The sequence below is a fragment of the Phoca vitulina genome, unplaced genomic scaffold (genome assembly GCF_004348235.1).
Source record: "Phoca vitulina isolate PV1807 unplaced genomic scaffold, GSC_HSeal_1.0 scaffold83, whole genome shotgun sequence".
NCBI lineage: Eukaryota > Metazoa > Chordata > Mammalia > Carnivora > Phocidae > Phoca > Phoca vitulina.
In genome coordinates this window covers 2,576,542-2,594,739 of record NW_022589786.1, presented here as the reverse complement: position 1 = coordinate 2,594,739, position 18,198 = coordinate 2,576,542, and the positions used below count along the sequence as shown (strand labels likewise).

Genomic DNA, 18,198 nt, shown 5'->3' with positions numbered 1-18,198 from the left:
AACAAATATTTGTTGAATGAATTAATGGTTGATGTCAGTGGAGATAGGAGGAAGTGGATGAATTTTAGAGAGATTTAGTATGGAAAACTGTCAGGAAGTGAGGATAGATTGGTGATTAGGGTTGAGGGCACTTGGAGTTGCCAGACTAGTTACTGGATAGTCCTTAAGGTAAGGAATGGGAAGTGTGCCCTCATCACCATAACATGGCTTACTTGTACTGTAGCTATTTGGGTCAAGTTTTCTCTCTGCTTTGAGTTCCCTGAGAACAGAGCTGGAGACTTTTGCATCTTTTTATTCTATTCAGGGCCCAGCCCAAATGTGTTGTAACCAACACATGATGCTTCCTTTTGGCCTCAGGAGAAGGGCAACATGGGTCAAGGAGGGATTATGATCCCCTTTTACATTTGAGAAAAGTGAGGCTCAGAGGGGTTGGTACACCTGCTCAGGGTCCCCCACTGAGGATCCAGGGACACTAGAAATCTGATAGTCCCAACACTTGGCAGTGTCAGGAAGGATGGAGCTTCAAATCCACCCTAGAGCCATGAGCCTATACCTTGAAAAAAAACAAAAACAAAAACAAAAAACCAAACAAGGCATTTTAACAGATGAGGACTGGCATCTATGCTTTAGCCATTTTGTTTACACTTCTCTTAGCTAACTGACTTATACCAAATATGCTGCATATGTACATCCATCATTCATCTATCTATTAAGTGCTAGTGTGCTTCTGAATGCTGCAGTGCAAGAGGGGTGGTGGGGTAAGGCATGGATGAAATGGAACCTTGGAACTAAGAGGAAGGGCTGCTGCCTCCACCACTTCCTGTGGGCTCCTGCAAGTTACATAACCCCTCTGGGCTTCAGTTTCCCTCACTGAAAACTGAGATAATAGAGCCTATCTCACAGAGTTTTAGTGAAAACAAAAGGGATGATGCCTGGAAAAGTGATTAGTTAGCACCAGAACTGGCTACGCAATTTAAAGAGCAAAAGGAAAATGTGACACCCCTTGTTCAAAAATTATTAAGAGGGTAAGAGCAGAGCATTACACCAAGCCCAGGGCCCTACTAATCTTTGTGACTGCACAGGTTGTGTGCTTGTGAACCTTGTGAACACAGTGCCTGAGGCATGGAGTGTTCAATAAATGTTTATTATTAATTCTGTAGTGTTCCCCCTCTCGATCCCCAAGATCTATCGGTGGGGAAAAATGCTCAACCCCCAAATAACTGCATGAGGAAGAATACATGCTGAGGACATAACTGGAGTGTTGGGTGTCATTCTAGGATCCACATTTTTAGAAAGAACATTAACAATCCAGATTATGTGAGCTTCTTTTTCACTGAAGATGTTTAAGTGGAATCTGGATGAAAACTGTCAGTTATGGATTAGTTGTTTTTTAGCTTTTTGATGGCTGTGATTACCATATAAACATCATTTCTTCAGTGGAAAGAACACGGGAGTTTTAGTCAGACATTTCTTATCTAGCTAATAATAAGAGCCACTATTGACTGAGCATTTCCTATTTCTCAGTGTGCAAGATGTTTCCCATATACTATCTCATTGAGTTTCCCCAATGGTCTTGGGAGGAAAATGGAACTGTCAACCTGGGTTTCACAGATAAAGAAAACAAGAATCGGAGAGATCAAGTGACTTTCCCAGACTCACCAGCTGGTTAGTGGCAGAGGCAGGGCTCAAACCCAGCCCTGTGTGGATCCAGGCTCATAGGCCCTAAGCCTTTTGCTCTGCCTCTGACCAGCTAGGTGATTTTGGTCAGGTTATTTTCCCTGTTCTGGTCTCCAGCTACCTCAAAGAGTGGTAAAGTTGGGATAAGGCAAAAGTATGTAAAGCCCTAGGTAGGGTAAAGTACGTGAAACCTCCAGCAAAGGGTCCAAAGGTTATTCTGGGATTTTCTTTCTCTCTCCTGGAGCTAACCTTTGAGCTCTTAACAGTTAACTGGTTTTATCTTTTTTGGAAGGAAATGTAAAGACCTAAAAAGTGCCTACAGTCTTGAGAAAGTAATGAGTGGCACAGTAAGGGGACTGCCCAAGACTTGAGGTTCTTGCTTCCCTATAAAAGTATGAAGTGTTAGTAAAAGGCACTCCTGGCAGAAATGAGCCACTGCCCTTTGGTTCTCCCTGACAGTTTTACCTGACAGCAGATAGGAAGTGCAGACTGGAGAGCCTTCAAGTGCAAAATCAGGATAAAGACATACTGAGCATCAGTTGGATTTCTAGCCCTAGCTCCTGGAGCCTGAGTGTCATATGAAATAGGTAAAGGACCTGACTGACCACAAATGACCCCACCCTCCAATGCCTGCAACATCCTGTGGACGTTAGAAATCCACGTTCCTGTCACTCTCACTGTGACCTGAAAATAAGTCCACGGCTGAACCTCCCCTCGCCTGCTGCGTATCAGATCTCTAATATGAAAACAACTCAAATGCGGGGTTCTGGTAGCCACATCTGCCCAGTTCTGAAGCACGTAAGGAATGATTGCAGAATTTGCATGTTGTCTATAGCTTTTGTTCACCTTTACGCAGGCAGGGAAATTCTATTGATTTTTTGGCCTCTTTATGTTGCCCAGAGGTTGTCAGGGATGCCCAATATGAATCCAAATGGCACAAGTGTGAGCAGATGATCAAGGCTTGTCTCTTTGTACGGTACTACCTACCGATGCTTCAGCACTGTCTTCCTCTGCCCTACAGCCTAGGAGTGGGACACTAGAATGGGATGGAATGGCTTATTCACATGTGCTTTCATTTCTTCTTCAGAAGTGAGGGCAAAGACATTTAACAAAACCTTTACAACCGTGCAGATTTCTATCTCCCTCCACCCCTGCTTTCCACCCTCTGGGAAGTGACAACGACACCCTCCATGTCCTTCTTCCCTTCCACTTCTTCCCTCCCCATATCCCCTGTAATCATGCAGACAATAAAGGCTGGTCTTTTGGGTGCCCTGGAGAGGCTACTTCCAGTGGGGGCTACTTCCAGTGTTCTGGCATCTCCTTGTGAAAAAAGTGTTTCCAATACAATCTTGTATTTCCTTTGGAATGAAATCTTCATCCTTTTTCTAGGTCTTCTTCATTTCCCATTCCTGAAGTCCAGAAAGACAAGAAAAATCAGGTTGCTGAATATTCTAGTGTGACTTGCAGAATAAAAACATTCCACTGTACCTAATTACATAAAGATCTCCACTGGCCAGATTAGAGAGCCACGGGTCCTAGTCTCACCCTCCTTTGGTAGCCGTGGGTAAGTCCTTTCTCCACTCTGGGCCTCATCTTTATGGGTGCTCAAATATCACAAAGTTTGTCTTTCTCAGACAAGGAAACTGAGGCTAGTCTCTGCTTGGCTCTAATGCTGGGGTGGGGTGAGGTAGGAGGCTGAGGAGAGAGAAGACAAAGCAGTTTGGCAAGGAAGGGTGAAGGCAGGCAGCCCACCCGGCTCCATTCTTTCCCCTGGAGCCATGTAGGGCTTCATCTGGGAGGGATACTGAAGTCCTGGCCAGTAGTGAATGGCTTTTTACCCACAAATGATGCATAGGGTTTTCAGCCAGCTCTGGAGGTAATGGTGTGAACCTGGGTAAAATGGGATGGCTCAAACATTCTTGCTAGGAGGATTCCCCACTCCCAACCTGCTGCTCTTCTCCCAGTCTTCACCATCTAAACTGCAGCTGCTCAGCACAATGACTTAGGAGTCATCCTTGATTCCTTTCTTCTCATCCTCCACATCCCCATCAGCAAATCCTTTGGCTTTACCTCCAAAGCCAGCCACTTCAAATCACCCCCACTATACCCTTCTCATCTCTCATCTGGATGACTCCTAACTGGTTTCCCCTATCCCCTTATCAGTTCTCAACATTGTTCCAGAATGGTCTTTTTTTTTTTTTTAAGAGAGAGAGCACACGTGAGGCAGGGGGAGGGGCAGAGGGAGAGAATCTTAAGTAGGCTCCACACCCAGCGTGGAGTCTGATGCGGGGCTCGACCTCAAGACCCTGAGATCATGACCTTGAGATCACAACCTGAGCCTAAATCAAGAGTATGACACTTAACCAACTGAGCCACACAGGCACCCCCAGAATGGTCTTTTATTTTTTATTATTTAAATATTTATTTATTTAAAAAAATTTTTTTTAAAGATTTTATTTGTCAGAGAGAGAGAGCACAAGCAGGGGAAGCAGCAGGCAGAGGGAGAAGCAGGCTCCCTGCTGAGCAAGGAGCCCGATGTGGGGCTCCATCCCGGGACCCTGGGATCATGACCTGAGCCTAAGGCAGATGCTTAACCGACTGAGCCACCCAGGCATCCCCAGAATGGTCTTTTAAAAATGTAATTCATATCCACAGATTTTTTGCTCAAAACTTGCCAATGACTTTCCATTATGTTAGAACAAAATTCACAGTTCTTCCAATGGCCTACAAGGATCAAAGAGAAACAAATTGGCCTACAGGCCGTATCTGGCACACTGTGTGTTTTTGTAACACCCATCAACTAAGAATGGTTTTTACCTTTCTAAATGTTTGAAAACATATCAAAAGAATAATTTTTCTCGACATGTGAAAATGGTATGAAATACAAATCTCAGTGTCCATAAATAAAGTTTTATTGGGACACAGCCATGTCCATCATTTGTTTACAAGTTGTCTACTTTCCTGCTACAGTGGCAGAGCTGACTCATCCTGCAAGAAACTCTGTGGTCCACAAGCTCTCAAATATTTACCTTTATAGACAAAGTTTGCTGCTGTATAGTCTAGATGATCCAGTCTCTGGCTGGTCACTTCTCTAATCTCATGTCCTAATGCTCAGGTGTTTGTTTTTCAAGTCCACAATTTCTTTCTTTCTTTCTTTCTTTCTTTTTTTTTTTTAAAGATTTTATTTGTTTATTTGAGAGAGAGAGAATGAGAGAGAGCACATGAGAGGGGGGAGGGTCAGAGGGAGAAGCAGACTCCCTGCCAAGCAGGGAGCCCGATGCGGGACTCGATCCAGGGACTCCAGGATCGTGACCTGAGCCGAAGGCAGTCGCTTAACCAACTGAGCCACCCAGGCGCCCTTTCTTTTTTTTTTTTTTAAGATTTTATTTATTCATTTGAGAGAGAAAGAGAGAGAGAGCATGAGCAGGGTGGAGGAGCAAGGGGAGAGGGAGAAGCAGGTTCCCCGCTGAGCAGGGAGCCCGAAGAGGTGCTCCATCCCAGGACGCTGGGATCATGACCTGAACTGAAGGCAGATCCTTAACCAACTGAGCCACCCAGGTACCCCTCAAGTCCACAATTTCTTATCCCCAATTCTGAAATCCAGAAAGCCCTGAAACCAAGATTTTTCTCAAGTGTTTCGGCACAAACACCATTGGTGCAAAACCTGACCTGAACTGATGTGAGGCTGTTTATAATCTACTCCACATGGTGTGAATATTCACGTGCCTTCTTGTAGAATTCTTAACATGTTTGCTTTCAGGGTACTTCCTGAGAAGTTTTTGGGGTTTTTCATCATATACAGTATATGTACTGTATTACCTTTCTAAAATCCCAAAAGTTCTGGAACACAGCCGGCCCCAAGAGGATCGGACTGTGGGCCAGTATCATGGAGTGAGCCTGGGACTTTGAACCGGAAGAGGTGGGGCCGAGAACCTCTTGGTGAGGTTCCATGGAAAGGAGGCTGCCAGATCTCTGGATTTTAATTCACTGAGCTATTGCTGTACCTTGGCTTTCTGTAGCACCCTTCCTTGGTTGGAGGTTACGATGGATGGGCTTCTCTTCCTCAGCTCAGAAACACAGTTGACAGGGAGAGGTTGCTCTGGGGCATTGTTCTGGGGTTTATTCGCAGTTTCCTGTTGATGAGGAGAAATAGTTACATAGGTGAGGCCTAATGATGGCTACCCACACCTGGCTTGCCCTCCAAAGCATGCAAATAGAAGGCGCTGTGCACACATGCCAGCACCAAACAGGGTGAGGGAAGGAAGACCACTTGAGGGCCTTGGAATAAAAGTAATGATGTCTAAAATTACTGACCCCTCACTATGCACCAGGCTTTGCGTGGATTAGCTCATTTAGCCTTTCCAAGCCTCTGAAGTAGGTACCATTATTAAGCATCCTATTTTGCAGATAAGGAAAATGGGAAGGTCAAGTCACTGCTCAAGGTCACACAGCTGGTGAGTGGGAGAGCCGGGATTCAAACCCCACCGCCCTCTCTCTTCACCTCTCCCCTGTATTCCTTCTCTTCTACAGTGCCTTCACCCCTTAACTTTTCCAGATAATTGCTTAGTACGTTACTGGATGTAGTTCCTTAAGTGTGGCATATTAACGGCTAAGCCTGCAGGAAATTTAGAGACTTCTCTTTATCTCCAAAGGCCAGCAAAAAGGATCACAAGTAGTGGGAAAAGCCATCTGGAATGTGAATTTCAGGGCACACTGGTGGGAGGAAGCAGCTGGCATGAGTGAACCACTTCTAGCTCCTCCTCCAGCCCTCTGTGGGTTTGCCTTTGTCCTTTAAGCTCTTCATCTGTAACTGAGGTTGGAAAGCCCCATGGAGAAGAAGCAGGGGGGCAGAAGGAACGGCCTAGCTTCAGAGACATCGGGTGTGGTCTGACCAGGCAATGAGGCCTCGGACAACAACAGTAAGAATGCAGTTCCCAGTGACAACTCAAATCTATCAGACAAGTTATTTCATCTCTGAGTCTCCATGTCCTTGTCTGAAAGCAGGCATAACTTTTATTCATTCAACAAACATTTGTTGCACTCCTAATCTGCAGACTCTGTAAAAGGCTAAGGCTATAATGATAAAACAGACATAGTCCAATTTTTAATAAAAATACAATCCAGTGGGGGAGACAGACATTAGACAAGTAAGGACACATAAATACACACACATACACACACGTATATCCATATACACACGTTTACATAAATTGTGGCTAAGTGCTATGAGAAAGAATAACACATGGGACTCTTGGTAATTTAGACCAGTGGTTCCCAAATGGGGGTGATTTTGCCCTTCCAGGGGATGTTTGGCAATTTCTGGAGACATTCCTGGTTGTCAACTGGGTGTGGAGCTACAGACATCTAGCGGGTAGAGGCTCGGAATGCTGCTAAACATCCGACAATGCACACGGCAGTCCCGTATAAAAAGAATTATTGGCCCCAAATGTCAGTAGTGCTGAGGTTGAGACACTCAGATGGGGACGGAGGTCAGCCAAGTTCTCCCTGGGGGGTTCTCAGTCGGGGTGAGAGTATCTACCTTGCAGGGTTGCTTGGAGCACTGGAGATGATGGATCTGCAAAGCCCAGAGGATGGCCTGGTACACCGGGGGCCCTAAGACAGGGCATGTGTACCGTGGCTAACACCAGGCTCTGGAGTCAGACTTCCTGGATTGCGGATCCTGCCTCCTACTTAACTGAATGACCTTGAGTAAGTCCTTCAACATCTCTACCTCCGTTTCCTTGTACGTCCAGTGGTGCCAATACACCTAGCCCTACCTCCCAGGACTACCGTGAAGATATATGAGATAACAGAAGTTAAAATGCTGTACTGACCTATGGTTATTGTTCAACACACAATTGTTATTCTTACTCAACATATCGTAGTTATACTTATCAGTAACCCAAAGGCTACTTCTAGGATCACATTCAGGATAAAACGGCAGGGCTGCGGGGGGAGACAACACAGGCAGAACTTGCTCTGAGAGTCCCCTCCCTAGCAGTGCCACCTGCTCTTTGGGAGGCTCTCTTTTGGCATGTTCCTGCTCCTCTTTGGGTGTTCGCTTGCTCATCTGTTAATAATTCCCACCCCCAAAGAGTGATCATGAAGATCTATAGCTTGTGAGGGGATTAAGAAGCAGCTGCCTCTGGCCCAGAAGGGCATGGACTCACCCCACTCTTGTTCTTGCTGCCCATGGAGAGCCCCAGGGCTGGGCCCCCTGCCAGGGATCTCTGCAAGCGCTCCTTCACAGCCACCAGTCGCAGCTCCAGGTCGATCCGGCGCTCCTCCTTTGCCCGACACTGAGATTCCAGGGCGGCCACGGCCTCCTCCAGAACTTTTAACTTTGCTCCTGTGTGTCCAGAGACATGTGTGAGAAACAGCCGAGCCTGGCCTGAAGCCTCAGGGAATTCGGCAGGACCTCAGGTTCTAGTCTGTCCCTCCCAGAGGGTTTTTCCAGCCCTTAGTTCCTACTCAGAGATGGACTCTGGGCCTGGGGTTCCAGCTCCATGCTGGGTTGTATAGTTTTTTACCTGCTCTGTACCTATTTCCCCACCTTCTGGATATAGAACCTTGATTTTCCCCTGGGAAACCACATTCTCCTCCCATTCCCTCTAGTTTGGATGGAGTTGACCTCACTTTTAGTTCAAGGGGTTGGCATATAACTTGGACCTGGGCCATAACCTATCTCCATCTTCTGGTCACAGTGGTTGGTTTAGAGATCAAAGTTGGTCCAATCAGAGTGAATCCTGAGGCTTTTGTGGGGTCCACTGGGAAGAGAAGTTTTCTCTGCTGGGGCAGCTGAGAGGATTGGGTGAGGGCTAGAGCTGTGTAGCCATTATGCCACCACGAGGGGCACAGAATGAAGCCAATGGAGGAAGGCAGAAGCCAGAATTAGAGAAATATACTTTCTGGTGATACATTTAAATCCCTGGAACTTGCTATATCTGATTGCTCAGTTTTCCAATTAATTTTTTTTCTTTCTTTTTCTTTTTTTAAAGTAAGGTCTAAGCCCAATAGAGGGTTTGAACTCATGACCCTGAGGTCAAGAGTTGTATGCTCTACCAACTGAGCAAGCCAGGTACCCCTACATTTTTCTTTTCTTTTTTTTTAATGCTTTTTTTTGGAATTTCTTTTTTTTTTTTTTAAGATTTATTTATTTTAGAGAGAGAGAGAGAGCACAGGGGAAGGGGCAAAGGAGAGGGAGAGAAGCAGACTCCCCATTGTGCACGAAGCCCAGCGCTAGGCTGGGCTCTGGGCTCAATCTCATGGCCTTGAAATCAGGACCTGAGCTGAAATCAAGAGTACAATACTCAACTGGCTGAGCCACCCAGGTGTCCGTCTTTTCATTTCTAAGCCAGTTTCACTTTGGTTTCTCTTAATTGTAACAGTTATAATCCCCTACTGGGATTTTGCTGCTTTTTAATCTAAACTAACAAACCTGTATTAGTATCTTTTCATGCCAAGAGTTGTGTTAGGTCTTACCAGATTTAAAAGTTAGTTTCATTCATTCATTCATTCATTCATTCATTCATTCTATTCAGTAAATACTTATTGGGTGCTTAGTGCTTACTTTGTACCAGGTGCTGTTACAAAACAGGCCAAGACACTAAATTCATATCTTTCGGTGGTTACCCTGAATGTAAATGGGCTAAATGCCCCAATCAAAAGACATAGGGTATCAGATTGGATAAAAAAACAAGACCCATTGATATGCTGTCTGCAAGAGACTCATTTTAGACCCAAAGACACCTCCAGATTTAAAGTGAGGGGGTGGAAAACCATTTACCATGTTAATGGACATCAAAAGAAAGCTGGGGTGGCAATCCTTATATCAGACAAATTAGATTTTAAACCAAAGACTATAATAAGAGATGAGGAAGGACACTATATCATACTTAAAGGGTCTATCCAACAAGAAGATCTAATAATTTTAAATATTTATGCCCCTAACATGGGAGCAGCCAATTATATAAGCCAATTAATAACAAAAGCAAAGAAACACATTGACAATAATACAATAATAGTAGGGGACTTTAACACCCCCCTCACTGAAATGGACAGATCATCTAAGCAAAAGATCAACAAGGATATACAGGCTTTAAATGACACACTGGACCAAATGGACTTCACAGATATATTCAGAACATTCCATCCCAAAGCAACAGAATACACATTCTTCTCTAGTGCACATGGAACATTCTCCAGAACAGATCACATTCTGGGTCACAAATCAGGTCTCAACTGGTACCAAAAGATTGGGATCATTCCCTGCATATTTTCGGACCACATTGCTTTGAAACTAGAACTCAATCACAAGAGGAAAGTCGGAAAGAACTCAAATACATGGAGGCTAAAGAGCATCCTACTAAAGAATGAATAGGTCAACCAGGAAATTAAAGAAGAATTAAAAAAATTCATGGAAACAAATGAGAATGAAAACACAACTGTTCAAAATCTTTGGGAGGCAGCAAAGGCAGTCCTAAGAAGAAAGTATATAGCAATACAAGCCTTTCTCAAGAAACAAGAAAGGTCTCAAATACACAACCTAACCCTACACCTAAAGGAGCTGGAGAAAGACAAGCAAATAAAGCCTAAACCCAGCAGGAAAAGAGAAATAATAAAGATCAGAGCAGAAATCAATGAAATAGAAACCAAAAGAACAGTAGAACAGATCAATGAAACTAGGAGCTGGTTCTTTGAAAGAATTAACAAGATTGATAAACCCCTGGCCAGACTTATCAAAAAGAAAAGAGAAATGACCCAAATAAATAAAATCATAAATGAAATAGGAGAGATCACAACCAACACCAAAGAAATACAAACAATTTTAAGAACATATAATGAGCAACTATATGCTAGCAAATTAGACAATCTGGAAGAAATAGATGCATTCGTAGAGATGTATAAACTACCAAAACTGAACCAGGAAGAAATGGAAAACCTGAACAGACCCATAACCAGTAAGGAAATTGAAGTCGTAATCAAAAATCTCCCAACAAACAAGAGCCCAGGGCCAGATGGTTTTCCAGGGGGAATTCTACCAAACATTTAAAGAATAATTAATACCTATTCTTCTGAAACTGTTCCAAAAAATAGAAATGGAAGGAAAACTTCCAAACTCATTTTATGAGGCCAGCATCACCTTGATCCCAAAACCAGACAAGGACCCCATCAAAAAGGAGAATTACAGACCAATATCCCTGATGAACATGGATGCAAAAATTCTCACCAAAATACTAGCCAATAGGATCCAACAGTACATTAAAAGGATTATTCACCACGACCAAGTGGGATTTATTCCTGGGCTGCAAGTTTGGTTCAACATCCGCAAATCAATCGATGTGATACACTACATTAATAAAAGAAAGAACAAGAACCATATGATATTCTCAATAGATGCAGAAAAAGCATTTGACAAAGTACAGCATCCTTTCTTGATTAAAACTCTTCAGAGTGTAGGGATAGAGGGTACATATCTCAGTATCATAAAAGCTATCTATGAAAAACCCACAGCGAATATCATTCTCAATGGGGAAAAACTGAGAGCTTTCCCCCTAAGGTCAGGAACACGGCAGGGATGTCCACTATCACCACTGCTATTCAACATAGTACTAGAAGTCCTAGCCTCAGCAATCAGACAACAAAAAGAAATAAAAGGCATCCGAATCGGCAAAGAAGAAGTCAAACTCTCACTCTTTGCAGATGATATGATACTTTATGTGGAAAACCCAAAAGACTACACCCCAAAACTGCTAGAACTCATACAGGAATTCAGTAAAGTCGCAGGATATAAAATCAATGCACAGAAATCAGTGGCATTTCTATACACCAACAACAAGACAGAAGAAAGAGAAATTAAGGAGTTGATCCCATTGACAATTGCACCCAAAACCATAAGATACCTAGGAATAAATCTAACCAAAGAGGCAAAGAATCTGTACTCAGAAAACTATAGAATATTCATGAAGGAAATTAAGGAAGACACAAAGAAATAGAAAAACATCCCATGCTCATGGATTGGAAGAACAAATATTGTGAAAATGTCTATGCTACCTAGAGCAATCTACACATTTAATGCAATCCCTATCAAAATACCATCAACTTTTTTCAAAGAAATGAAACAAATAATCCTAAAATTTGTATGGAACCAGAGAAGACCCCGAATAGCCAGAGGAATGTTGCAAAAGAACAGCAAGGCTGATGGCATCACAATTCCGGACTTCAAGCTCAATTACAAAGCTGCAGTCATCAAGACAGTATGGTACTGGCACAAAAACAGACACATAGATCAGTGGAACAGAAGAGAGAGCCCAGAAATGGACCCTCAACTCTATGGTCAACTAATCTTCAACAAAGCAGTAAAGAATGTCCAATGGAGAAAAGACAGTCTCTTCAACAAATGGTGTTGGGAAAATTGGACAGCCACATGCAGTTTCCACATGAAACTGGACCATTTCCTTACACCACACACAAAAATAGACTCAAAATGGATGAAAGACCTAAATGTGAGACAGGAGTCCATCAAAATTCTTGAGGAGAACACAGGCAGCAACCTCTTCGACCTCAGCTGCAGCAACTTCTTCCTAGAAACGTCGCCAAAGGCAAGGGAAGCAAGGGCAAAAATGAACTATTGGGACTTCATCAAGATAAAAAGCTTTTGCACAGCAAAGGAAACAGTCAACAAAACCAAAAGTCAACCGAGAGAATGGGAGAAGATATTTGCAAATGACATATCAGATAAAGGGCTAGTATCCAAAATCTATAAAGAACTTACCAAACTCAACACCCAAAGAACAACTAATCCAATCAAGAAATGGGCAGAAGACATGAACAGACATTCTGCAAAGAAGACATCCAAATGGCCCACAGACACATGAAAAAGTGCTCAGCATTGCTCAGCATCAGGGAAATCCAATCAAAACCTCAATGAGATACCACCTCACACCAGTCAGAATGGCTAAAATTAACAAGTCAGGAAATGACAGATGTTGGCGAGGATGCTGAGAAAGGGGAACCCTCCTACACTGTTGGTGGGAATGCAAGCTGGTGCAGCCACTCTGGAAAACAGTATGGAGTTTCCTCAAAAAGTTGAAAATAGAGCTACCCTACAACCCAGCAATTGCACTGCTGGGTATTTACCCCAAAGATACAAATGTAGTGATCCGAAGGGGTACGTGCACCCCAATGTTTATAGCAGCAATGTCCACAATAGCCAAACTATGGAAAGAGCTTAGATGTCCATAGACAGGTGAATGGATAAAGGAGATGTGGTGTATATATACACAACAGAATATTAGACAGCCATAAAAAAATGAAATCTTGCCATTTGCAATGATGTGGATGGAACTAGAGGGTATTATGCTAAGCGAAATAAGTCAATCAGAGAAAGACAATTATCATATGATCTCACTGATATGTGGAATTTGAGAAACAAGACAGAGGATCATAGGGGAAGGGAGGGAAAAATGGAACAAGATGAAACCAGAGAGGGAGAGAAACCATAAGAGACTCTTAATTTCAGGAAACAAACTGAGGGTTGCTGGAGTGAAAGGGAGTGGGAGGGATGGGGTGGCTGGGTGATGGACATTGGGGAGGGTATGTGCTATGGTGAGCACTGTGAATTGTGTAAGACTGATGAATCACAGACCTGTACCTCTGAAACAAATAATACATTATATATTATTAAAAAAAAAAACAAAACAGGCCAAGATCCTTGCCCTTATGGAGCTCGTGTGTGTGTGTGTGTGTGTGTGTGCGTGTATGTATGTGTGTGTATGAGAGAGAGAAAAAACAATAAATAAAAATGGTAAACATAATAAATAATCCAGTGTTACAAAGTGATGTGCTACAGAAAAAAATTGAGCAGGGTAAGGAGGATAGTCAGCCTGTTCCAAACCCTGTTTTGACTCTTAGAAAGTTCTGTGTATTGAGACCAAACTACCTTCTTTTTTTTTTTTCTCTTAATGCTTCCCTCCCACAGATTCTGGTTCTTGGCTACACAGAAAAAGCCTTACCCTTTAAGGTAGAAGTTCTCTGTTAGGTGTATGGATTCCCAGGTGACCTATGGCTGAGCTCTGGAGCACATGAGCTCTTGGTTACTGAAACTGTCTGTGACATTGTGAACTGTGGGTTTTTTTTCCCCTTGGGAAAAGGGTCCATAGGTTCCATTGGACTCTCACCGGGCTGTGTGACCTTGGATGTATTTTATAAAGGACAAGGCTTCTGTTCCCTCAAGCCTGTGTGCAAACTTCACGCTGAAAGTATGCCAAACTACAGCTATAGAGAGAATTCAAAGGGAAGAGCAGAAGGTGGGGTGCAGAGGAGCCCAGAGCAGGCTGGGCCTGCAGGAGTCATGGCCCTGGATTTTGGAAGAGGATCCTGGGACTGTGTCTGTCCATCATTCCCCAGCACGGGGACCAGTGTCTCACACGGTTGGGTGCTCAGCCCTTCCGTGAATGAGTGACTTAATGGGAGGTTCAAAATGATATCTCTTATTTCCTTGATTCTAAGGCACACTCATTTTAACATTTCTAAAATCAGATTGAATTTTACTACATTAAGTGTACACTTTTTTGTGATGCCTTTTTATCCCCTTACCCAAAAGCAGTTATTAGATTGAGGGCACTTTCATTAGTCAGGAAGGATGATGATGATGATGTTGAGGAACAGGAGAAGGAGGAGAAGGAGGAGAAGGAGGACGAAGAAGGGGAGGAGAAGCGCACTGTCCTGGATAACCAGCTGACCTCTGCCATGGGAGGTGTCAGGGCTGAGCCCGGTCCCCGCTTGAGTGCCCAGGGTATGCCCACGTAGGTACCTGGGTTGTTGCGAATGGCTTCCTTCAGCTCCCTCTTCTCCTGCCTCAGTGCCATCAGCTCCATCCGGATTGTCTCCTTCTCTTTTTCCAGCTTCTCTTTTTCTACCAGGTACCTCCGGGCATCTTCCTCAGCTCGGTTCTTGCCGTACTTGTATTGATTGGCACCTGCAGAAGTAGAAGGCAGGCAAAGGCTCCCATTTCTGATCTCTGGTAAGGGTACTTGGAGGGGCCTTAGCGTCTTTCTCAGCCTCAACTTCTCCATCTATAAAATGGGAATACTTAGATCTATATCCTTAGTGTGTGAAACCTCCAAGGAAACAGGAGCAAAAGGGAGGCAGCAGAGCACAGGGACTAGGAACAAGGGCTTTGGAATGAGGCAGACCAAGGTTTGTGTTCTCTTTCCCCCTTTACTAGTTGTGTGACATCAGGCAACAGTGGACTGCGCTGTTTCTGTGCCTTTCCCCCAGGTCTTGGTTTCCTCATTTGTAAATGTGGGACCATTGATCAAACTTACCTCTTAGCATAGTGGTAAGTTTTAAAAAAATTTTTAAAAGATTTTATCCATTTATCCGAGAGAGAGAGAGAGCACAGAGGGAGAGGGAGAGGGAGAAGCAGACTCCCCGCTGAGCAGGGAGCCCGATGCGGGACTCAGTCCCAGGACCCTGGGATCATGACCTGAGCCGAAGGCAGCCGTTTAACCGACTGAGCCACCCAGGCGCCCCAGCATTGTGGTAAGTTTTAAATGAAAGAATTCATGAAAAATACTTGATACGGTATCTGGTGGAAGTGCTTAGTAAATGTCAGATAATGATATGAAACAAATTTTGTGATGTATAACACACTTTAGTTTTAAAAGGGCATTTTATAGTCAACTCTCAGGTATATATAAGACAAGGAGACAGGGACATACAACTCAGAGCTGCAGAGAATCAAGACCTTGGGTCAGGTATTGCCTGTTTTATTCCTGGAAAATGGGTCGGGGGAGAGAAGGGCCCAGAAGTCTGTTGCAGGCTCTACATTATGGTGGACAATTACAAATAATTATGGCAAAAATTTATCAAGCATTTACTATAAGCTAGGCCATTTATATTCATTTACACTTAATCTTCATAAAACTTATTCATATTAGCTCTGAGGCACAGAGAGCTCGGGTCTCACTGCTAACGATGGCAGAGCCCAGGTTGAGCCCATATGTGCCTAACTCTGGGCTCTGTGCCATGCATTATAGCCCTAGCTGGGGCAATGCCATGGTCCAACGTTTCAGGGAAATTTTTATTTATTTATTTTTTTCAGACAGTCACTCACAGCCCTTTTAAGCTGGTGGGGTGTGGTGTTTGGAATGATTCCCTTGGTTTACTGACAAATGGGGTCTTGTCTCTCTAACTCTCATAGGGACTGCAGTGGCCACCCAGTGATGCATGCAAAAATCAATTCCTGTCCCAACTACCCTGCAGTTCGAGTCTGATCATAATAAATAAAGCATGGAGGGCAGAGAAGGGGCCCCATACTTCCCCCAACTGCCCAGATACACAGTAGCATCCCAGGGCAGTTTTCTCCCAGAAGTTTGGATTTTATAGACTGGTAAACTAAAAATAAATGGGTACACCAGCAAAGTGTTGTCAGTGTTATATTTATCAGATAAGGACCTTAAAACCCCCAACCACCATCTGCGATTCCCAGTATTTTATATCTCTTTTATACATCACTCAATATAATATTTGATTTGAAGAAAGAATCTATTGTGTTATCTTTGTTGTTGTTGTTTGAATGCTTTATGGTTTCTTTAATCTTACATGTTTATTTCAGTTCACTTTTCCATTTAATTTTTTAATTTTAATTTTTGGAGAGAGAGTGAGCGAGCACGAGCATGAGTTGGGGGTGCAGAGAGGGAGAAAGAATCATAAGCAGACCCCATGCTCAGCGCAGAGCTCAATGTGGGGCTCGATCTCAGACCCTGAGATCGCAACCTGAGCCAAAATCAAGAGTCAGATGCTTAACCGACTGAGCCACCCAGGCACCCCTACTTTTCCATTTGAAAATGGGCATTCCATAAAGGCCTGTATTTCCGGTGGTGCCGATGAGAGCAGAGTGTAAGGAACGTGACACAACCACCCTCTGACTGTGCAGGGGGAAAACTCAGGCCCAGAGAGGGGAAGGGACTTTTCCAAAGTTACATAGTAATTTAATGATCAAGTGGGGAAAGGAATACAGGTCTCCTGACCCCCAGAAGAGATTATCTACATTAATGAAGTGGAGATCTAATAAAGAAAAGTACTTTAAAAGATAAATCTTCAAAAAGCAAGGAATAGAACTTGACTTTGTTCGGGGGCAGGGGGAAGAACTGTAAAGCAATAACTAAAAGGCTCTTGGAATATGCTGTCCTACAGGAAGCCAGCCGGCTCGTGAATCACGTGTAGGAGCAGAGACTAGTGTCGGAAATCAAACAGAATTGACCAGAGTCTGGCATGCTTAGCCTTTATTCTGTAGTGTGGCAATCAGGCAAAATTCACTCAGCTCCTATATGGGGTGCTAGGGAGAGCGCGGGCTGGGACACAGAGGTGAGCCGTGCCCTTCACGGCAGCTGCCTTGAGGGTATTTGGAGGGGTTCGTTTCTCCACTTGCTCCCCCAGATCAGAATTTATAAATGTTTTTAGCCTTTGGAACAGACAGAAGTTGAGGGTGAATTTTATACGTGTATATATGTGTATCCATATATATGCAACATCGCAGCATAAAAACGTATCTGGCCTTCGTGTTAAAATTTTTGAAAGTTAGTTGCTAGTATTAAGAAGTCAGTAGATTTCCTATAAAGGCTAGATTTCTGGTCTTGAATAATCTGCGAACCTGGGCTGCCAGGTTCCGTGGGAGCCACTGGCTGAAGCTGAGTAGTAGCCACCTCTCTAGGTGGAGGCTGAGCACTCCAGGTTCCCACAGTCTTCCCCCCACCCCATTCCCTGTTGTTCCCCCTCGGAGGCCACAGCCTAGCTGCCCTTTAGCACTTGGCTTGTGCTGTCATTTTTCTTACGGTAGAGTATTTTCTTACATCTCGCTTCACTCCTTAATTTACTTGCCCACTGCCTGGAGGAATCTGATTTGAGATCCCCAACCCTGTGGATTGTTTCTTTCCCTTCCTCGCTCCCACCCAGAACTCACTGGAGGCATGGCGCTTGACTTTGACCTGCGGATCCACTCGATGGGACTTCTCACTGCAGGAGGAGGCATGGCGTTTCACCTGGGCCCCCGCGGGACGCTCGGGCTCCTCGTCCTGCGGGAGATGGAGAAAGGAGGTGAAGGGCAGGTAGGCTCAGAGCCCTCCAGGCAGGGGTGTATTCTGCTCCAAGTGTGGTGGGTGAGGATTGCAGGACCTCTGAGATCGTGGCCTTACGTTTTTAGACTGGGGCTGCACTCAACACTTTATAGACTACTTCTACTAGTGTGTATCATTTGATCCTCATATCTTCCTGTTGGGGGCTGCAGAAGGCATCCCTAAACTGGAATATCTGCTGAGAGGAAAATGTGGAAGTCTCAGAGGGCTGTGGGTGACCATATTTGATTTATCATAGCTATTTCTGTCTTGACATCATTTGGAAGTGTCCTTCAAATTTTCTAAAATTGCTAAATGTAGAGCTCCCAGTTAAGATAAAAAGTCATGGATGACATCAGCCAATGGTGGAAGTTACATAACTTAATAAACTGGCTCTACATTT

The 18,198-nt window shown here is 44.0% G+C and overlaps 1 protein-coding gene across 1 annotated transcript in view; it reads right to left on the bottom strand.

Annotated features, from left to right (window-relative positions):
- Positions 1-731: 731 nt before the first annotated feature.
- AFAP1L1 (actin filament associated protein 1 like 1) overlaps positions 732-18,198 on the bottom strand; it is a 64,614-nt gene continuing 47,147 nt past the window's right edge. The window contains exons 15-19 of the mRNA XM_032395349.1: positions 17,645-17,756; positions 14,492-14,656; positions 7,848-8,026; positions 5,682-5,810; positions 732-3,086 (exon numbers count right to left, since the gene is read on the bottom strand). Of these exons, the coding sequence (XP_032251240.1) occupies positions 3,063-3,086; positions 5,682-5,810; positions 7,848-8,026; positions 14,492-14,656; positions 17,645-17,756 (609 nt within the window). The 3' untranslated portion in view covers positions 732-3,062. The remainder of the gene's footprint in view (positions 3,087-5,681; positions 5,811-7,847; positions 8,027-14,491; positions 14,657-17,644; positions 17,757-18,198) is intronic.